The 21,789-nt window shown below is 53.2% G+C and overlaps 1 protein-coding gene across 1 annotated transcript in view; it reads left to right on the top strand.

Moving 5' to 3' along the window:
• HS3ST4 (heparan sulfate-glucosamine 3-sulfotransferase 4) overlaps positions 1–20,718 on the top strand; it is a 62,585-nt gene extending 41,867 nt beyond the window's left edge. Inside the window, exon 2 of the mRNA XM_075106191.1 lies at positions 20,082–20,718. Within this exon, the coding sequence (XP_074962292.1) occupies positions 20,082–20,718 (637 nt within the window). The remainder of the gene's footprint in view (positions 1–20,081) is intronic.
• Positions 20,719–21,789: the final 1,071 nt, after the last annotated feature.

Below are 21,789 nucleotides of genomic sequence, written 5' to 3'. Positions count from 1 at the left end.
CCTGAAATAATTCTGCATTTTAATAAAGTCAGCGTTCATGCCACTGTCGTCCTTACAGAAAGGGAATTTGCATTTCTTTCTGCCAGCTCACTCTGCACAGCCTGCTGGCACTGGAGATCAGCTGCTCTCCTGCACTCCCCACCAAGGACTAAGCTACATTTTGTTGCTTAATCACTGTAACACCATAAATGCAGGGTAGAGCTGCTGTAACCCCCCAGAACAGAGGGCACACAAATATCTCAGAAGCCCTCCAATGTGCAAGTTTGTCTAAAAAGCAGCACTCTCCAAAACACTTTTGCTGGTGACCGTGCATCTCCCCCAGCCCCCAGCGGCGCCCCGCACAGCCCTGCAGGCAGGCTCACACCTGATTTACCCGGGAGCCCAGGACGGAAGAGCTGGCGCATGCACTTCTGCTTTGTATGCCTGTAAAATCTGGAAAGAAGCAAACTGCAGCTTCTCCCTCCCAAGGGAAAGGCATCCCCCTGGGCTTGGAGCTCACTAGCTGTGCCCCCGGCAGGCAGCACGTGATGAGGTGGTGAGCTACACCACGGTGCTTCCCCTGCCTGGGACCCTCTGCAGCCCCAAGGCAGGCAGGGAACAGCCGATGCGCTCGCTCTCCTGTGACAGTCCCTTCACCCCTCATGTTTCTCTTCCCAGACCCCCGTGCTGGACACACAGGCCGTGCGGGGATGTCCAGTCTGGAGGCAACAGACTTTCCCCATGGGAGGTGGGACTGGGGCTAAAGCACGAGTGTGTCCTGCCAAGGGCTCTGGGGCTGCAGCAGGGCGAGAGGCACCTGCCTGCTCCTGGGGTCACCCCCTAGTTTGTCATGGTCTGCTGAGGGTCCCCAAGCCTGTAGAGCTCTGTCCCTCTGGCACAGGACTGCTACGAGCCGAGCAAAGCCTGGTGGCAGCGGTCCCCCGAGCATCCCTGCTGCCCAGGCAGGGCGGGCGCGGGGCCGGCGGTGCCTCCCGCCGGGACCCTCGCCCGCCTCCCACCTCCATCCCGCTCCCCTCTGCCGCGGCGGCTGCGCCAGGGCCTCCCGCTGCGGGGCAAAGCTGCAATCATAGCTTTCAGCATGTTCAATTACTGTCAGTTAATGATGATTAATTTACAATTAAGGGCCTCTAAAGGGTAGTGTGTGTGTTAAATAAATATTGATCTTTCATTTGTGGCCACAGATATATTACCCCAGTTACGGGAAACGCGGCAGTGGCGAGCGCTGGGCTGCATGCGTTCCCAGCCCCGGCGCAGGGGGAGCTGCCCGCGGTACCTCGACCTGACGGGGTCTGTCAGGAAAGCAGGGGCTGCCCATGCAGGAGGGTTCAGCTCAGCCTCATCCCAGCCTGGAGCTCCGGCTGCTCAGGGCTGGATGAGGATCACTTCGCCTGGGGTGTTTCAGTATCGACTGCAGTTGCTCAGTCCTGTTTCCGCTTGCAGAAGGCGTGCGAGAGCGTAGAGATGCTGGGAGCTGGTGGTTTTCCTCTTGCACGGCCCCTAATTGGCCTTGTAAAATAAACAAACTGCCCAGAGCCCGTTACGGTTAGCAGCCGGACAACTAAACAAACTCCTCACTGAATGCACAATGTGTTTTCCACCCGGTTTCAGCCGTGCTCTGGAGTGTTTCTGGCTGGCATGGGCACGCCATGGCCCACGCACACATGCCACGCTGCGTGCTGGGTGGGGGCCGGTGCCCTCAGCATCGCCCACAAAGGCACTGTCAGGAGACGTGACTGGTGGGGGTCTCTGGTGTGATTTGGCAGCGGTGGCCAGGAGGAGCCCTGTCTCCGCAAAGACGCTTACTAGCGGCACCGCGAGGGGATAAGCAGTGCAGACTCGGGGCTTCGGCTTCCCGGTGAGCCCCATCCCCTGTGCCAGTGTCCCTCCTCGGCCTCCCAAACTGCCCTGGTGACCGTCCGCAAGCCGCAGCTCCTCGGCTGCCCCAGACGCGGGCCGTGTCCTGTGGGAGCTCTCTCCCTCACTCAGCTCTTGTGCAGCTCCTTGTTTCAGGCCTTGAGGCACAAGAATTGCCACCGGTCTAGATGACTGTCATTTTCTCATCCTGTCATGGATGTCTATAAAGGTTTCTTTATGTCACAATGTTTCCTGACATCTATCTGACTTTTCTCTGTAATAAGCATCCAAGATGTATTTTTCTAAAAATCTTTTACCATTTAGTTGCTAGCTACACAACTCTCCACGTTTTCCAATTTTATCGCTGTTTATAACTTGCATTTGTAAATGCTTTATTGGGCTGGCAATGGATATCTGTGTGTTACCAGTATTCACACCAAGATCCAGATAAGCCTCTGGAGCGTACGCACCATGTACCTGCGCAACGTGCCACGGGGCCCTTCCCAGGCCACCGCCACTCAAAGCATGTCTGGGGGTGACAGGAAAGGCGGCATCGAGGGTCCCAGGCTGAGGGACGTGCTCAGGCTGCCCTGCCTCCAGCGCACACCGCAGCTGGCAGCTCCTGGGAACCGCCACAGCGTGTTGCGCTGGGAGAGGGCAAGGAAAACAGCATGGGCAGAGGTAGAGCATACAGACCAGGGACTGGCAACGGTTGGAAACATCTGCAAGAAACAGAGTCGTCTCCTTTGTATTACTTTTCTCCAGAAACACAAGTTTAGTGTGGTTGCTGCCATATCATACATTGCTGCACCCCATACGACGGCTGCATGGATACAGCCACCCATGCAGATGCTTTTGCATCCATGCAAATCCACGTGGAAGGACATTCAGAGGCTTTGTGCATCCTCCCACACATCAGTTAGAGATATCCACAGCCCTGGGATTTTTTTCCTTTTAATTTCCCAATGCCTGTACTCAGGAGTCTAGAAAAATATCTAAACGTGGTTCGATCCATCCCAAACAAATGAAGGCCATTTCAACAGGCACCAGAGCCAGCAAGTCCTGAATGCTGGAGCTCAGTGGGGTTTCTGCAGCACCACAGCACTCTTCTTTCCCATCTGCGATTCTTTTCCGCACGTAGGTGATTGAGGAGGTGGGAGCCCCATCCCACCCCACCTCCAGCCACGTCCCGGGCAGCTTCTGGGTGGTCGCTGCTCCTTTTCCCCAGCACGTTCCCAATCACCATCCCCTCGCCAGGAGCTAGTCTCCCTTCTCTGCAGTGCAGTTCTTGGAAGCAGGCTCACAAGAAGAATATTGTCTCTGGCTTTCTCTTTTATTTGAGGCATGTATTTAAAATGATGCTTTTGTTCCAAATGAATGAGTTGATTCATTCAGAAGTGCAGTTTCTGTTTTTGAATCAGCGGAGCTGTTTATGCTCATAGTGTCCATAAAACTGTTATTTTAGTCCTGACACTGATGCTTATGAATAAAATTTAGATCTCATTCAGAAGTACATTAGCTGTAGCTATTTGGCTTCTTGTTAAAGCATTAATTTTTATTGAGAAGACTACATTGCCAAGCAGCTCCTTCTGCATCTTGCAGCCAACTGAGTACGTCTAAGTCTAGGCTTTGGTGAGACCAAATTACAGCACGTTCCCCCCCATCCCACCCCTCCCCCAGCCCCGGTACCCTCAGGTCTAAACGCTCAGTTCACGGCTGTTTTTGTTCTGCTGCTGGATCATGGTGGGAAGTTCCCAGTTACCCTGGGTGAACAGGGGAGGCTGGAGCAGGTGCACCATTGCTCAGGAGGAGGCGTTCAGGGTCTGCTGGAGCCATCAGAAAGCTGGCACTGCATTGCTTATTCATGACGGACTGGATGTTGGGTGTACTGGAGCCAATTAGCTCTCCCATGTATTTATTGCACTTTTTTGCTTGAAGCAAGCTGTTAAATGTCAAAAATACTTTAGCATTTTAGCAGAAAGATAATTTTTTAATAGATTCCACCTACAAAAAGGAGCTGACTGGCAGAATATTAAACTCAGGAAGACTTATTTTTAATCCGTGCCTCCAAACAGCTTGAGATAACCATTTTTGCATCGCTCCTGGCTGATTAATACTGCTGTCCCTTGCCTGTCGTCCTCTCTTGGTGCTGTGGCAGCTGCGGCCTCTCACATCCCATTAACCTTGTCTGCAGAAGGGACACCTGGCCAAACTGAAGAATTAGCTCTTGTAATTAGGAATGTAAACATCACACACTGCCTGCTAACATCCACGTGTCCCACCCCTGCCTTCTCCCGGTGCTCGTTAGGGCAGGATACCTCTAGCCAGGCTCTTCCCATCATCAGCTTCCCACACACCAGCTTCCAATATCTTCTAAATTAACAGCCCTATAAAAAACCAATCAAATCTTAAGTAGCTTTGGCTCTTTAAGGACCAGGACTGGTGTTGGTGGTTGCACCTAGCTGTGCCCCTGAGAGGGGCACCAGCAGTCGGTGGTGTTTGCTGGGACTGTGGGTAAAGTCTTGTTCCCTTCCTTAGAGGCGGCGATGCCTGTGTCTGGGACCAGCAGAGCAATAGCATTCCTAACAACGGCCAAGTTTATGCCCTGGCTCTGTAAGCTGGCGGCACAGCACCAGGCCAGGGTGCTGAGTGCTTCCACAGTGAAGCTACCTGAGGTGGCGTGGAGGTGCCCTCGAGCCACCTCTGCCCGTGGTCCTGCTAGGTTTAATTTTTAGGCTAAGTAGTACCACTCTGTTCTCACTGTCAGTGGTAACTCCCTGGTGCTGGATGGAGCAATTAAGTCATTGTTCATAATACAGTAGGTTCTAAAAATTAAGGTGACTTTATTTGTTTCTTAGTAATATAATGAGCTATTTTGAGTGATGCTAGATTTAATGGCTAAATCAATATGTGTATTTAGTGTTAGGCTTTATTTTACTGCTAAGTGACATGAGATAAGCAGACTTAGAGTGTTAATTGGTTTGTGTTTAGCATTTACACTAATCAGTGTGCAGTGCTGCCCAGGGCTCTTCAGCACTAGTAATTCTGTTTATCCAAACCAGGAATTGTTTACTCTATTGACTGGAGTGGAACCAGTCTGTTTTTTCACTTACTTGAATGTTATGCCGCATATGTGAATTTAACAGAGTCCTGGCTAAATCTAAGCTGTGCTGCACATAGTGTGTATGTGGAAAAGATGGCTAAATAAACCCTGAAGAAAGCAAAACCTTAGCAGGTACCTCTACTGACAAAGTCACTACATGGAGACTTCAGCATTGCAAGTAAACAGCATTTATTTCCCCTTCATGGCCAGCATATTTCTCTGCCTTCACTCTGAGGGTGTGCGTAAGGGACGATGAGCCCATGTTCCCCTTCCTCGCTCGCCGCCTGCTGCAATCAAGACAGAGCTCCCGTCACCCTGTTTATTGGATGAATCCACCGACCCTGCTAAGCCCTCATTGCCAGGGTTGCAGCACTCTGTTTTCATGAACCAGATGCAGGAGATGGTGTTTATCATCTGAGGTGCAAGAGAACAGCTCTGCTGTGCTGCCCAAGAGGGATCCTGCCCAGGTCTGCCAGGTGGCGTGGATGTAGCCTGCAGGGTCTCTCCTAGGTGCAAAAGCAGATGATGTGCCAGAAACCTCCTCCACAGTCGTTGCTGAGCCGCCTGGCCCGGGCTCGTGTCCGTCTCATGCTGACAGCAGCAGATGTCTGGGGAAGAGCCTGCTGGAGCATCCCGAGAGCCGACACCGGCAGCAGCAGGCCATGGCCAGCCTGCATGTGCAGCAGGGCTGCCTTCAAAATGGCTGGGAAACAGCCTTGCCACTGCTGCGTTCCCATCACCTGGCTCTTTTTTAATAGAGTTGCTTTTGGGTCATTTAATTTTTATCTAAACATTTGCTTCCCAGCTGAGATCTTGGAGAGCGCAGCTCTGGCTCCATGGACCAGTGCTGAGCCCCTGGAAATAGAGCTGTCTGTTGGAAGTGCTGACAACCCTTTCTGCTGCTGGAAGCTGCCTCCTGAGCCATTCCCAGGGTCCTTCCTCGCTGCAGACCCAGTGCTCGCTCTGTTCCCGCACCCCTTCCCCTCGCAGCGGGGCAGGTATGACTTACAGACACCGGTGGCACGTGCAGAACCTGCGATGATGTTGACCCAGCAAGGATGCTGTGTCTACGGGGAAGGTCAGGCACGCCACGGGCTGCTGTTCCTGGCTGCTTTAAGCTGTACTGAGAGGCAGGACAGGATGAAATCCCTTTTATTTTGCAGAGTGCTATTTTATTGATTTCTGCCAAACACCCTCTAACTCGGTTGCGGTGGCCCCCAGTGTTGCTGCCCGGGAGGGCCGTGCATGGCTGCGTGTGGTGGTGGTGGGGGAGAACCTGGAGTTGCTGTTATCTGGAGCTGCAGCAGCGTTTTGACAGTTCCCGAGATGGACGTTAAATCACTTCTGTGAGGGAGAGTGAAGGGATGTCACTTGGGCTCAGAGAGGAAGCTCTGCTGTACTGATTGCACTGACTGTGTGATCCGAGTCAGAATGAGAATCATAAATCTTGATTATTCTCTGTCTCAGCTGATTTGAACCAAATGCCTTGGACAGGGATATAGTTCACATCTCGCTGAAAACTGCAAAAAAACTGATTAAATGTACAAACTGATATAAATAGCACTCTATCTGTGTTAATGCCCAAACTGTCACTGCTTGGGGAGAGGATCCTGTGTGGACTGGGCTCTGCCCCAGCCTGGAGCAGCTTCCTGGGCATTTTCAGAGGCCGGTTTCTCCCCACTGCCATGTATTTTGGTACTTTGTTCCTGTGAGGCTGGCTGTTATTATGCTGCTGTCAATTACAGATGGCATCTCTGATTCTGATTGCACTTTGCTTACAATTAAGCATCCTATAGAAAAATGGAAATGCTGGGTCATTAACATAAAGTAATAATAAGGTAAACCATTCAATTATGGAGGAAAAACATTTTGAATAATAAGGATATTGTATGCCTAAAAGACATTCAGATGCCAGCATGTTACCATTTTTGCATACATAATAAATGAACTTAAACCCCAAAATAATCGACAGAGGCAAGCAATAAATAGCTGTGCCCTCAGCAGCAGCCTGGCTGGCATTGCTCCCACCTGGGGCAGAGCAGCACCTCCTGGACGGGATCTGTGCAGCCCTTGGCCACCACGTTGCGGGGTCCCTTGGCCACCATGGGCTCGTCTGATGCTGGGACTGCGCTGGTGTTGTGTCACCTCTCAGTGCCTCGAGGGTGCCCTGGGGACTTGGGAACTGATGCCGCCAGCTTGCCTCTGGTGCTAAGTGGGGACCATCAGGAGCTTCAGGGAAGAGGCAGTAAGGGGGGATGGGGCAGTGGTGCTCCTTGCTGCCTGGTAATGGCGAGGGAGGGCTGCAGGGGCTGGATGCAAACACTGCCCAACTGTAGATTAAAAAGTGGGATATTGTGTTTTGGACAGCTGAGACATTAAAGCAGTCGCCAAGATCTGGCCACCCATTGTCTATGTAGAGGGATTTAGGACCACCTTTGCGACCTCCAGCATCTGCTGTCGCATCCCAGCGGGATCCTGACCTCCTCGGCCCCATCCTCCTCCTCGCCTGCCCCTGCGTTCAGCCGCTCTGCAGCACCAGGGGGCCTGCGCTGACCTCTCTCGTCTACACGTAGAAATCAAACAAGCAATTGCACAGGTTTGGAGAGGCAGAAGGGCTGTGCTCCCGGCTGCCTGCCTCTGACCAGCCAGGAGCTCCTATGGCAGTGTTTACTGGGAGCTTTGTGTCAAACCCTTCTGTGCTGGTGGGGTGACAGTTCTCCTTTCCCCTGGCTGCCAGCGGTGCAAGAGCTCAGCAGTGGGATCTGTACAATTACTCGTTATTCAACCTATTCTGCAGACATGGCTCCTCTGTTGTCCCTCTGTAACAATTCCCAGCCTTTTAGCTGCTGATGGCTCACCTATTACTCTGGCACTGTGTTAGGATAACATCCAGATATGTCTGAAGAGAGGAATTTATTTACTGTTTTTCCCTGAAAAGCTTTTAGCATGATACAGCAGCAGTGCTTTCACTTAGGCAGCCATTATTGTCAGGGTGGTTTTTTTTTCATGGTAGAAGTAAATTTTCCAGATGATGAAAAAGGACTCCTCACGATGTACCGCTCCATACTACTACATTTTAATATCCTGTTTTCATGATCTCCCTTCACAGGAAAGGCCTGTCTTTAGGAAACAGGAATGGTTTGAACTGTCCAGTTGAGTCCAGTCACTATTTAAAGTGAACTGGACTGTGTGTATAGCTCTCTCTTCCTCAGCTGTATCTTCTCCATATCAAACTGGCTTTTCTAGGAACCGTAGCCTGCAATATCAATAGCATGTATTATTAACAGTCTTGAAGCTTCCACAGATACTACTTGGCAATCAGCAAAGCTGGGTGGAGACACATCTGCCTGCACAGTGCCCATCAGACGCCTGCCAGCTGTGCTCAGGGCAGGAGGACGCAGCCAGCTGTGCCGGGGCTCGTCCCACCGCGTGTCCCGGGCAAGATCCCCCCTTGGGAATAGGCCTCCCCAAGAAGCGGGAAGGGAAGGTCTGCGATGGCCAGCTGCCAGCAAGGTGCGCTGGATCTAGGGTTTCAGGGAGGATTTCTGCCCTGCAAGCGCAGGCCAGCACGTGTATTGGCGTTTTATTTGCTCCTGCCCGTTTTACCTGCAGGCGTGCTGGGGGCTGGCATGTGGGCAGGCACGGCCGTGGTCCTGAGGCTTGCCCAAGGCTGATGGGCAGACTGGGACAGTTGGGGGGGTGCATGCGTGCCGGTGCGTGCCTCAGCCTAGCCGGGCTCTTGCCGCTGCTTGGGTGCCAGCGTGCAAGGGGAAGGTGGAGGGAGCCCTGTGCCACTGCCCAGCCCCACGTACTGACCCCCGTCAGGGGCTGCTCCTGCCTGGGTAGGGGCTGCAGCCGCCTTTCCCGGCCGATCCGGGCGGCAACAACTCTGCAGTGCACGGTAGGTTTGGCTGATCTCAAAGACCGACAGTGAGGTTTGATCGCTTAAATCGGGGATTTTCCCCTGGCAGGTTTTCATCCTGCTACTTTCCAAGTATTGGTACTTTCCAAGCCAGTGCAGGGAAGGCGCTCCACCCTGTTCCCCTTCTGCTCTACTGCTGTCTGCAGCCAGCCCTGTACTGAGCCTTCGAATGTGCATCCCCAGAGCCTGGATGTGCAGGTGACACCCTTGGCTTGACCATGTCGTAGTAGGTGGGGGAAGAGGAGCGAGGAGAAAGAGGAGCACCCCGATTCTTTGGAGGACCCACACTTTGCAGAGCAAGCTATCTATGACTGAGACATGGGTATTGGGACACCCCAGGTTTTTCATAGCTGGTTAGTATTTATTTGCTCATTAAATAGCTGCTCTTTGCCCCCAAACTGTCCAAACCCCTGCTGCAAGCCCAAGCCTCCCCCAGGGTTACACCCAGCCCTCAGGGTTTGTGTGCTGCTCCATGGGTTGGCTGCTCGCTTTCCCAGCCCTAGGATTTCCACCAAATCATGGACATCCAGGTCTTTTCCCTTCCTCCTTCCAGTGGAAGATGAACGAGCTAGCACCCAAGGGACTTGCACCCCTACATTGAAGGGAAGCCTGGACTCGGAACAGACTACCTTGACTTGAACATCCTCAGGCGCCTCTGTCAGCAAGTCCCTGTTCCAGCACGTGTGTGAGAGGCAGGGCGCTCAGACTAGCGTTGCTTTGCTATAACTGTGATTAATACAGCAATTAAATCTGGTAGACGACACTGAGATATTCCTAGTGAATACCATCGCGGCGCTTCTGTAGAGAATGGTAGCGAGGCTCAGTCAAAACAATTTTGATTGCAGTGGGGTTAGACATACGCATTTCCAGCCTTTTTCACAACCTGTTTCATGGCTGAGCGCTGACCAGCAATAAATCTTACACTAAAATTGGAGAGATCAGGCCAGATTTGTCCCTGGTAAAATGATGTCACACTAAACATGCATCTCCATCCGCAGGTCTGAGATTGCTTTGTACAGCTGAAGCCAAGCGGTGCCAAGGGCTGTGTTTGCCAGGCACCCGAGGTGGTGCATGCTGGTGCAGAGGTGCCGAGCGCTGCCAGCCAAGCCAGGAGCATGCAGAGCTCAGGTGTCTGCTTCTGGGCGAGTGGCTGTGCTGGGCCAGGCAGCTCCGGGGTGAGCACACCCCTATTGCCACGGCTGCTGGCGACCAAGGTGGTGGTTAAGGGCACCCCCCATTAGGAAGGCAGTGAAATTGTGGCAGCGCCGTCTAATCCGAGACTTGCCCGATTTGTGCGTGAGCCGTGCAGTCAGATGGGCGAGGGATTTTGGCACAAGGCAACAGCCGTGTCCCAGAGGAGATCCACTTGAGGAAAGAACAGAAGAAAGCAAGATTTAGCATTAAGATCATAATTTCAGATTGCATTGTGTGAGCATCAACAATCTATATACACGAGAGTCTTTGGGGAACACAACGCTGTAATAGCTATCCAAGCCAGCCTGAACAGCGAGGGTTATTTTTAATTGCAGCTGAATGGATCTAACCTTGTGATGTCTGTTCACAAAGCATTGCTGGATTAATATAGGTTCCGTAGTCGCTTCTGCTAAAAGACTTTAATGGATCAGCTTAGTTCTCTGCTCTGTGATTATAGCATTCTTACCCGCCTATCATGCATGAGCCAGATGGTCCCAGTGAAATCAGAGCATATTTATATTTTTGCCTGCTACTCAGCCAGCTGCCCACTGATTTTGTTGCATAGAGGTAGGAGGAGAGGAGCCTTCCTGGGCGAAGTCCACCTGCCTCTTTCCCTAGCCCTGGTATCTCCCCCACCTCCTAGAATGCACAGGAGGAGTCGCTGAAGGGCTCCTTCCCCAGGGCTGGCCGTGGAGGGCAGCCGCGCTCCCGTGGCAGCAGCGTGGTGCCGTCTCCTGGCACGCGTTTGGCTGCTTCCAGTGTGCAGGGGGGCGTTTGCAGTTCCATCAGCGATGAGAGCCATTAAGAAGGTACAAGTACTAAAGAGATCCTGAGCGATGCCTATAAAACCTCTGAATCCCTGACAGAATCAATAGCGGGCTCTCAGGAGTAACTTCTTATCCAGGCCAACTTAAGCATATGCCAATGAGCCATTAAAGATTTTGCATTTTGTGGAGACAGAATCCCTTTCATTGCGATTGTTGGCCTCTAGACTGGGCGAGATGATGAAAAATCACATTAGAAATAGACTGTACTCCAAAGGTATTTTCCTCAGCCTCTGGGAGAGCGGCTCGAATGATGCTCGTGGGTGGCATCCTTCCTCCAGGCACGTGCCTGGCCAGCGCCGTGGTGCCCTGTGAGCCTGGGCCGCCTGCACCGTCGCCGAGGGGAGCCCTGTCCTTCGGGGTTTGTTGCAATGAGAGGCACAGACCCCTCTGGCCGTGTCTGTGAGGAAAGTGGAGGGAGCGGGGGAGCCATGCCCCATGAAATGGAGGTCCCTGGGGCCGGCACCTGGGATGCAGCAGAGCCTCTGCGGGTCCTCAGCTGTTTCATCAGCCCATGAGCAGCACTCTGGGCAGGCGGCTGCCCACTGGGGCTGCCGAGCAGCCTCCGGCCAGGCTTGGGGCCGGTGCCCCGCTGCGCACGCTTGCCTCCTCTTGGATAACTTTGCTATTAACACAATTTCCAATTTGGCATTTCGGTTACCGTAGCAACTCGATGCTGCCATTCTCTGATCAGATCAGCTTGCCGTTAGTCAACACCGCGTTAGCACCTGCGTTGGTATGGCAACACGGGGCCATTCTCCATCCTGGCTGACACTGCTGCGGGGGGGATGGCTCCAGGTGGCCCCGGAGGGAGAGGGCATGGCTGACCCTGCTGCAGGGCCCCCAGCCCCCCCACTGCTCCTTGCGCCCCCCTCCCTGGCTCTAGCGTCCCGAGTCCTGCGCGGCCCAGGAGAAGCTCAGCGGGGATGTGGCAGGAAAGGTGGCTGGTGCGGAGCAAGGAAGTGTCCCTGCCATTTCAGACTGCCCCTCCTGATTGTTCTGCACGGCTACCAAATGGCTTTGCAAATCTGGGACAAAGGAAAGCCGCTCGCCTTGGAGAGGGAAACCAACAGTCCCAGGCAGCCTTCAATTTTGGGCATTAAGTCCCGCAAGAGCAGAGCTCGAGTCACAGAGGAGAATGGTTCACCCCCTTCTCCCGCAGCCAGCGGAGTCACACCGGCTTCCAAACTGTGGAACTGTTTCAGGGAGTCTCCTGGGAGAGACTTGTTTTGCTCTAGCCCCAGTCTGAACCGGCACCCGCGTTTCTGAAAGCGCTTTATAATTTGCGTTTAACGTTTTTTTAACAGACATGTGCAAGCCGTGAGAATTAGAGCAGTATGAATCTATTAGGCAGCGACAGATGCAAGTTTTGTGTCTCTTATTAGAAGGGATTGGATTCTGAGGTTTAGTGATGTGCAAAGGATTGGGCTGTGGAGAGATTAAAATTATTTTCAGCGTTAAGCACAATATTTCTGAGCTAATGCACTCAGTCTTGAATATAGATTCACAGACCAAAAAGATTATAAAACATTAAACCTATGTAAATTCAGCTGTAAATTTATGTTTGAACAAATTCAACAAGAGATTTGACTTGGGGGCTTACAGCAAATAGGCTCTGCTTTTAATGCGTATTGCAGTCTTCAGTTGCAATGCCGTTTTCCCCTTGAAAGTCCCACGCCTGCTGAATTACCGGCAGGTCACAGTTGACAGCTCAAGCAATTATACTGGAATGTGTTAATAATAAAAAGGAAAATGACTTCATGTTTGTCTTTTCAGAAGACAAAAGCAGATGTTTGCTCCACACTGAGGAGCAGCCGAGACCAGCTCCACGGGCAGGTGACACTGTTGCAGCACCTGGCCATCACCTCTTCGGATAGTAATTGTGCAAATCCACGTCCTTATCTGTGGTTCTCCAAGCCCTGGGAGCTGCTGTGAACTTTTTTCTCTTGTTGAGAACGTGAAAATACAGTTAACAAAGACTTCTTTTGAGTGGGATTGCAGGAAACCTGCAACGTCGTGAGCAAGCTGCCTACACAGAGATAAATGACAGCTGTGACTGAAGGAATAAACAAGATAATCTGGATTTAAATAAACCACAGGGGGATTTTGGCAACATGCAAATGCACAAATTTATAAAATGTATCCTTTGGAAATAAAGAGCTTGTCTGAAGCCGGCAGTTAAGAGCAATTACTACAGCACATTTTCCCAATGAGCGCTTAGAGCTGGCCTTTGCCCCCGCCCGGAGGAGACCGGGAGGCAGGTGTCCTCCCGTCGCCGCGCGGCGGCCGGGCCGTTCTTGTGCACAGAGCACGAAACGTGAAGACGCGACGGCAGCGGGTCCCCCCTCTGACGGGGGAGCTGCAGGGGTGCTGGGGGTGCCGGGGGAGCGCGCGGAGCAGCCTGGCCCTCCGCGGCCTCTAGGCCACACCACGGGGAATGAGTAGGAAAGGAGAGGAGTATCAAAAGCCCAAGCAAGCACCTAATATCATGTGTTTAATCATCTGCTGTGAGGACCAGGTAATTCCTGGATCCAAGCCTGGGAATGGCAACAGAAGTTTGATCTGGACATTGCGCAGGGCAGGAATGCTGCTACCAAGAAGCGTGAGGAAACGCCGCCCGTCCTGTGTCCGAGCGAAGGAGTCGTTACCGCTGCGACGGTGCAGCTCCGTCACTGGGAAGCGGCTTCTCGTTGCCCCTCTCTTTCAGGTGGGTGGTGATGGAGGCAGAGGAGGGGCAGGAGGTGAGTAGGGACCAGCGGCAGAGCCAAGAGCAGATGTGTCCTGTTCCAGCACTTCATCTCCTCGGCTGCTCTCAGAGGTGGTCAGCGGCACGGCAGTTCCTCTGCGTCAGCCAGCCTGGCATCAAGAGGGAAACAAACGCCGCAGGAAAAGCCGAAGTGTGTCCGAGAGGCCAGGCAGGGCTCTCCAGGAGCAAAGCCTCAGCCCAGCATGGCAAAGAGCTCTGCAGCAGCCACCAGAGGAGAGCAATGCGGAGCGTCGCGTCCTGCCCGCGCGTGCAGAGCTGGCTAGCGCTGTCGGATGTGTGCATTTAGAGCAGAGCACGTGGCAGCAGCTCTGTGTGAAGGGTAACTGCTCTGAGGAGCGTCCTTGCCGTGCCGGAGGCTTGGCTGCTCCAGGTTTAACACCCTTGTTGTTCAGCAACGGGAGCTGGCGGTGCCGTGCATTGTTCTCCACTTGACACAGCCATCGTGCAGCGGGATGTGTGTGGGGTGTGCTGGCTCTTGGGGCTGGCAGACTCGAGCACCTCTGCAGCTGCCTTTGCGCTGTGGGAGCTCACCAAGGCAGTCCTGTGCCTGCCCAGGCAAGGCAGCACCTAGAAAGTCTGTCTGAAACAAGACAGAGTTTGGGAAAAAGCATTTCTGCGTGTGCAGCCCAGAGTTGCAGTAGCTCTGGTGCTCTGCAGGGCCAGGGGTGTCTCGAGGACACGCTGCAGCTCCCAGTGTTACCCTTAAAACTGTACAGCAAAAGCTGCATCTGCTTTTCCTCCTCTTTTCCTTGCTCACGCCTTCCCCGCTGTCTCTCCTCAGTGCCCACCTATCTATCCATTTGTCTTTATTGTGCATGGAATTAAACACAGTCCTTAAATGTGGCAATGCTTTCAGATTATTAGGTCTGCAATTTCATGGCTACTGTTTACTGTGATAACACCATCTGAAGGGGCCATTGTAATTAATAGTTTGTTTGTGCTTCTTTTATAAACCCCTGGTGTGTTTGTTTTATACTTGAACATCAGCCTCTACAACTGGCTTCCAGTGTATTGTCTGAAGCGTCCCCACCACAGAGAAAAGGCTTAGAGGTTTGGGGTTTTTTTTTTTAACAACGGCTTATTGAAACCATAATTTAAAGTAAAAGCTAAGTAAGGATAGTATTAAAGGCAAGACAATCGTTTTGCCCTGACCCTAGAGCAGAGGGGACCAAAATCCTTGTTTACAAAACCATCCATGATGGGGTTATTGCCACGGCACGGCAGTGCCTGGAAGGAGAGGGAACCCTGCTCCTGGCTGTCACCCAGCCCTGCCAGCGGCAGGACGGGCAGGAACAGCAGCGTGGGTGAAGGAGAGCAGCAGGACTTCCTCTGAATTCTGACTAGTTTTCATCTCTTAAAGCATCGTCGTCTAAAATCCTACAAATCACAGACACAATCTGTAGCACAAAGCAAACGAAGGCTTGTGCAAGCACCGGGTCCTTGGAACCTGCCCAAATGTCCCAGGGCTCCTCATGGCTCGCAGTGCCAGGGAGATGCTGGTCGGGGGGAGCAGGAGCAAAAGCAGCACAAATACCATCAGTTACACCCTTCACTCTGACTGCATAGCCAGAACACTGCCGCGAGGGGCAGGGGCACAGCCAGCCCCTGTTTGCGCTGAGCTTTTAGTTTCAGAGTCCACAGGCACTTAGCTGCAGAACAGCTTCTTGTCAACCAGGGGAGAGACCAGATACAAAGACATATTTCAAAAAAACCAATAAGCTAGTGGCTCTGGCTAGACCAATTCACACTGCAGCCGAGGTGCTAAGTAGCAGTGACTGGTGTTAACTAACCCCGGGAGCTCCCTGGAGCATTTTGCTGCTGAGCAGCTGCACTGGTGGAGGCAGCGCTCTGGGCAGGCCAAGGGACGTCTGCCTGTGCGATGCAGAGGGTCAGAGCAGACCACAGCAATGGTCCCCGCGAGCCCGATTGTCTGGGAGTCCGTCGCCTGTAGACCAGCAGAGCTCTTAGCATCTCATAATCACCACATTTTGACATTTGACAGTCTGCTGCATGTTGCCAAGGTGTCTGACTCAAAGCAGCGTACACCAGCCAATTCTGCCTATGCTGGTCCCTCCTTCTGCTCAGAAATTGCATGGGAACACAGCTTACCCTGCCTGAGACAGCACAAACAAGTGTGCGGTGCTGCTGCGCGACTGTCAGTGTAATTGAGCACCACTGGGTCGTGGTGTTTTGTGCTTGCCTGGCAGTCCAGCACCGTTTGCAGGGTAGGACTTTTACACGCTGCTCCTTCTCCTGGCATCCAGGCTGCGCTGTCTCAGCTGGTGCCCCCTTCATGCTGCCATCCCGTTGGTCCCTTTTGTCCCTCTTGTCTCAAAGCGCTGATCCAAGCTCCCAGCAGGAGCAGTAACAGCATCCCCGGGGCAGCCTCCCCAGGGCTTCACCCCTGTTCTCAGCTCAGGGTCAGACATGCCCCGGGCCTGGAAGGATGCTTCAGGAGAACCTGCTGCGAACTGAGACCTTCAGTATTCCTGCGGAGAGCTAACAAAGGGAGCGTCGGAGCTGGTCCAGCCCTTTTGAGCTTTACCATGGTGTAAAATGAAGGTTGGGATAAAGGGAGAAGAGGGAGAGCTCCGTTCTCCCATCCTTGCGAAGCAGGACAGCGGCGAATACAGTGCCAGCACCAAGGAGAAACACTGCCTGAGCGCTGAGGGACGGGTCCACGAACCCTGTTGCTGCTTGATGTCTTTGAACACATAATTTAGCCAGACACAGGAGGGACTGGACGCCTCTGTGCACATTAACCACATCTAGAGCTGCCACTAACTACAGAGACTGAGAAGCAATATTAAAACTTTCTGCTTCAGGACTTTGTTAAATCTTCAGTGATGGGAATCAGGAGGAAAGGAGCATGGGCAGAGCAGTCCCATAGCTGGCTGAGAGATTCTGGGTCCTTCCTCGGGGGGCCCCATTACCGACGGGTGTGAAAGGCGACGTGGCAGGAGTGCTCCCAGCTGCCACGCAGGCTGCGGCACCTCTGTCCTCGGGGCCGGCAGCTCCGGTACTCTGGCGGTGCTCTGGGTGTCGGCACAGGACAGCAAGCAGCGGGGTAAAACATGGTCTGCAGCTAGCTTGTGATATCATCTGTTATAAAGGAAAAAGCATACAAATTACTAGCTATAACTGGTGATAAAATAACTATTTTGTGGAGCAAGGAACAGAAGAGTAACACATTGATTTTGGTAATTAATGGTTCAATAGAAACCAGTTCTGAGAGTGCCCTGGGCAAAGTCACTGAATTGGAAGCACCTTTATTCCCTGGTCTCGATTCTTTGCCTCACTCCTCCGCATGTTCTCCGAAGCCGATCGCACAGCCCCAAGGACAGCCACAGGCACTGGCTCCTGCAGCTTGGCTGCTGCTCCTCCTTGCAGGCCCCCATGCTTCTGGAAGCTCCTCGGGGCAGGGACTGTGCCTCCGTCTGTGTGCAGTGCTCATCCCAACAGGGCTGGAAACCACCTCCAGCCAGTGCCAAAGTGGTTTCCAGTGCCAGATGCAGGCCCAAGGGCTGGAGCCTAGACCTTCCTTTCATCTCAAGACCAAGACCTGATTTCCATGCAGAAGTTTTAGCATTTCACTTCTAAATTTGTTAAGCAACATTTTAAAAATAAAAAGGTCAGACATGCTTGTGTTTTGTGGGCATCACAGAAAGGACTGGTGCACTGCGAGCTTGCTGTGCATCGCAGTGCCTGCCAAGGACTCCGCAGTGGGGAGACTTCTGCAGCTGCATCCTGCAATTGATGGTTACCTTTGTAATTGAGGGTTACCTTTGGCCAGTTGCTCTCAGAGCCGCGCTGCTGAGTGAACGCAATTTCCATGGGAATACGAACACCGGTCAGCATCATGCGGTGTAGCCTCGGGACTTTGGCGGGGTGCCCTTGCAGGGTCGGTTGCCAGCCACAGGTCCCCGCAGCTGGTGGTGCCCGTGCCCAGCTGGCTGCTGCCCCCAGCGGAGTGGCAGCGTGGAGCGTGGGTGCTACGCGGCGCTGGGGAGGGCAAGTCCCACTCCGGCTGTCAGCGATGCTCTCCTAGCCATCACACGCTTTCGGAGAGCATCAGGGAGCACTTCTGCTCCAGTCCTCCCCGGGGCAAGTGCTGCCTGCCCACACGCTCAACCTCCCGGTCTCATTTCTGTGCACTTTCTTCACACCACTCCCTTACGCAACCTCGCGCCCAGCTGAAAGGGAGCCCTGTTTGTACAGCAGTGGGCACCTGAGGACTCAACCCCTAATCATGCTGTGGGCCACGCTGTGATGTGGAGAGCCAAAAAAGATGCTTCCTTCCTACAGGGCTGTTAAATCTGGGTGCTGGAAGGTGGCGCAGGAGCCAGTCTGCAATTCTGCAGCATCTGCAGTCCCCAAGTGCTTTCATCCCTCTTAATTTGTTTAGGCTTCTTTTAAGATAAAGTACCTCAAGATGCATCATTCCAACTAATGCTTGCTCCTTGCACATCGCTGCTACTCAGATGGCCAATGCGAGGCAGGGTCAAAGCACCGAAGTGCTCTGGGCAGCAGATGGGTCTGCAGACACCCTGCCGTGTCAGGAAGACAGCGCTGGTGGGACGCAATGCTGGAGGGACGCGCTCCTCGGCAGGGCTTGGCCACCAGCACGCTGGCCCCGAACCAGATGAGCGGGAGTCCTCCAGCCCTGCTCTCCCACGAAGCCCCATTGCCAGGACTCAGAGATTTCAACTTCGCTCTTGCCTTGACGGGAGACCCGGCACCTCCTCCAACAGCACCTTGACAAAACAAGCCCCGTTGGATGGATTACACCGGCAACAGATACACCAATTACAGGCAGGATTAAAGCAAGACGATGCATTTAGCAGTCACAAATATGAGGCAGCACTGACAGGCACATCTAGCTGGGCCTTGCCTGACAGCCACTTCTGCTTGCAGACTTCAGCTGTGTAATTCCTGAAATGGCTGTTTCCTGGGGCTCGGTGGTTTGACGTCAGCATCGCTGCGGTCACCGGTGCCCAAGGTGCTTTTACAGAACCGTTTCCAGCCTATTCACATTGTTTCCTCACCATATGTTTGTACTAAAAATAGTTGCAGTGTGAAGGGATAATCCAGCAAGACTCTGAGCATCCCCATCCTCCATGTCTGCTGCAGAAGACTTGGCCAGTGCCGCAGTTGCTTCCCGGGAGCGGTGACACCACTCCTCCTCATGCCTCCCGGGCAGCAGCATCTGTGTCTTCAGGGCAAATTAGCCAACAACAGGTTAAACAAACTATGCTTCACGTGGGTGTGCCTAGGCACGAGTATTTGCAAGGCTTAAGATAAAAATATTGTTTAAACAGTCAATACTGTGCCTGAGAAACCTTTTCCCAGGTACGCTGGGGTACAGACGGCCTCGCGCGGGACCGCTGTGGCAGCCGCGGCTCCCTGGCCTCTGCGCTCTCACCTCGCCTGGTCCGTGCCGAGGGCGCTGGGGGGGTGGCAGGTCCCTGTGCACGGTGGTGGGGCGGGGGGCATGGCGGCAGGGCTGGGGCTGCCCACGGCCGCGGCCACACCGCGAGCAGGAGCAGGAGCAGGAGGTGCGTGGTGCTTGTGGCACTGCCCTCCGGCCTCTCCAGCACCCGGCGGCTGAGGCAGTGTGAAAGAGGCTGTAATGCTCTTGCAGGGGACATCATTTAATACCTTCTGGCTTGCTATGATAATCTTTAACTGGAGGCAGCTGGGACAAGCATTTACCTCTTCATTTTCTTAGATATAAATGCTATCTTGCTGCAGTTTCATTTTACAATATGGTAATATGCTATCCAGGAAAGTCTTGCTACATGCTAATTTATCCAGTAGGCAAATTCCTTTTGGCTAATAAAAGTGCTTGCACAGGAAGCTCAAAACCCAGCAGCAATTAATTATTGACAGAGCATGTGAATTAGAGATAAAAGAAAAGTCATTCTTTCTCACACACAAGATAGTAAATAAATTTAATTATTGTACTAGAAGCAAGGGATCTTATTCTGTATTAAGTTTTATTAGCCGAGACATTTAAAAGCATGTCATCATAACAAAAAGGTCTTGTGTAATCCTAACTGCACCACTCTGGTACAAGGCTCTGAAGTGAATGGGCTTAATTGAGCAAATGGAAGCAGATGGCTGGCTGAACAGACAGGTATTGTACAGGTTTATTGTCAATTAACTTTTGTCTACATATGCCTATGGCGAGTTGACTGTATAATGTGTTACCAAGGCTGATTTAACACTCCAGGGGCCCACCATGTCCGGGGTCCAATAAGGAACAAAGCCAGAAGCGCTTTGGTCCCCAGGGCCCACAGGTGTGGCAGCATCCTTCCTCCTGAGTGTCCTGCCAATGTCTGCATGGGCCAGGAGGGGCGCCGAGGTGTCTGCCTGTGCCTGGCCCCTTGCTAACCACCCCTCTCTGCTTCTGCGCAGGAACGTGATGCCCAAGACTCTGGACGGGCAGATCACCATGGAGAAGACCCCCAGCTACTTCGTGACAAATGAGGCCCCCAGGCGCATTCACTGCATGGCCAAGGACACGAAGCTGATCGTGGTGGTGAGGAACCCGGTCACCCGGGCCATCTCGGACTACACGCAGACGCTCTCCAAGAAGCCGGAGATCCCCACCTTCGAGGTGCTGGCCTTCAAGAACCGGACCCTGGGGCTGATCGACGCCTCCTGGAGCGCGATCCGCATTGGGATCTATGCCCTGCACTTGGAGAACTGGCTCCAGTACTTCCCCCTCTCCCAAATCCTTTTTGTCAGTGGCGAGAGGCTCATCACTGACCCGGCCGGGGAAATGGCCAAGGTCCAGGACTTCTTAGGCCTCAAGAGGATTGTGACAGAGAAACATTTTTATTTTAATAAAACCAAGGGGTTCCCCTGCCTAAAGAAGCCAGAGGACAGCAGTGCTCCCCGGTGCTTGGGCAAGTCCAAGGGTCGAACTCACCCCAAAATAGACCCAGACGTCATCCACAGACTGCGGAAGTTTTACAAACCCTTCAATGTCATGTTTTACCAAATGACGGGCCAAGATTTCCAGTGGGAGCAGGAAGAAAGTGATAAGTAGAACCATGAAATCAGGAAAAAGCTTTTTTCTTTTGAGATGCGAATCATCATTAGGGACCCAAAACTCACCTGGGGGTAGAGCCTCAGCCTTGTGCGCGCATGGCTCCTGCGCTGTCAGGGTTGCAGCCAAAGCTGCCCTGCGTTTCCAGCTCTGAAAGCTTAGTGGCACATCACCTGGGGTTGCACATGGGCTCTCCCGCCATGACTCTGAGGGATCAGGGGGAGGGTGGGAGGAGGAGGAGGAGGCAGAGGGAGCAGGGCTCCTTGGGGTGATGGGATGCTTCGTGTCGACATTTCGCTGCTGGTGTCCCCCTCGCAGCCAGGCACGCAGGACCAGCACCTCCTGCCACGGCTAGCTGAGTGGGAAGGTGGCTCACAAAACCCAGCAACACTGGGACAAACCCATAGATTTGATTTCTCCTGCCCTGGCTTTTAGTTTTGCCCAATCAGCAGCATCAGATCTGGTAAAATCAGGACATGTGCAAGCACATGCACACTGATATTTGTGTGTGGAAGGAATAAAGCCAGTTATGCTGCAAAGGAACTATGTACAGAAACTTCATTTGCACCAGATGTTTCAATCACTTGTTGCACTAAAATTAGTATTTACCAAGTGCCACGAAACACCTGGGCCCGATTCTCCTCCGATGAATGGGTATAATGCCACTGTTGGAAGAGAGTCGTTCCTGCTTTGCTGGGATGCTCAGTGAGATCAGACGGGGGCTCCCCCGGACCACCCACGCCTCCTGGAAGCCATACCGAAAAGACCGTTCCCAGGCATCGGCTCAGAGGAGCCAGGGTCTCGCCGCCCGGCCAGGCTGCCAAGGCGCGGTGCGGAGCCGCGCAGCGCCTCCCCGCAGGGCCGTGCCATGCCCTGCTCTGTGGTGTGGAGCCAGGCGCTCCTGGTGGGTGGCTGCAGGGCAGAGGTGTGGGGGGCCACCCCAGCCTGGGGTCTGGGAAGGGCTGATCATCGGGGCCCCTGGCACTGCCCTTCATTCGCACCTTGAAAACGAGATCTCTGCTGCTTGCTGTTAACAGCCGGGTTTGCAAAATGGGGGAACGGCCTTCATCT

The sequence above is a fragment of the Phalacrocorax aristotelis genome, chromosome 10, assembly GCF_949628215.1.
Source record: "Phalacrocorax aristotelis chromosome 10, bGulAri2.1, whole genome shotgun sequence".
Lineage (NCBI taxonomy): Eukaryota > Metazoa > Chordata > Aves > Suliformes > Phalacrocoracidae > Phalacrocorax > Phalacrocorax aristotelis.
This window is presented reverse-complemented; position numbering and strand designations above follow the sequence as displayed.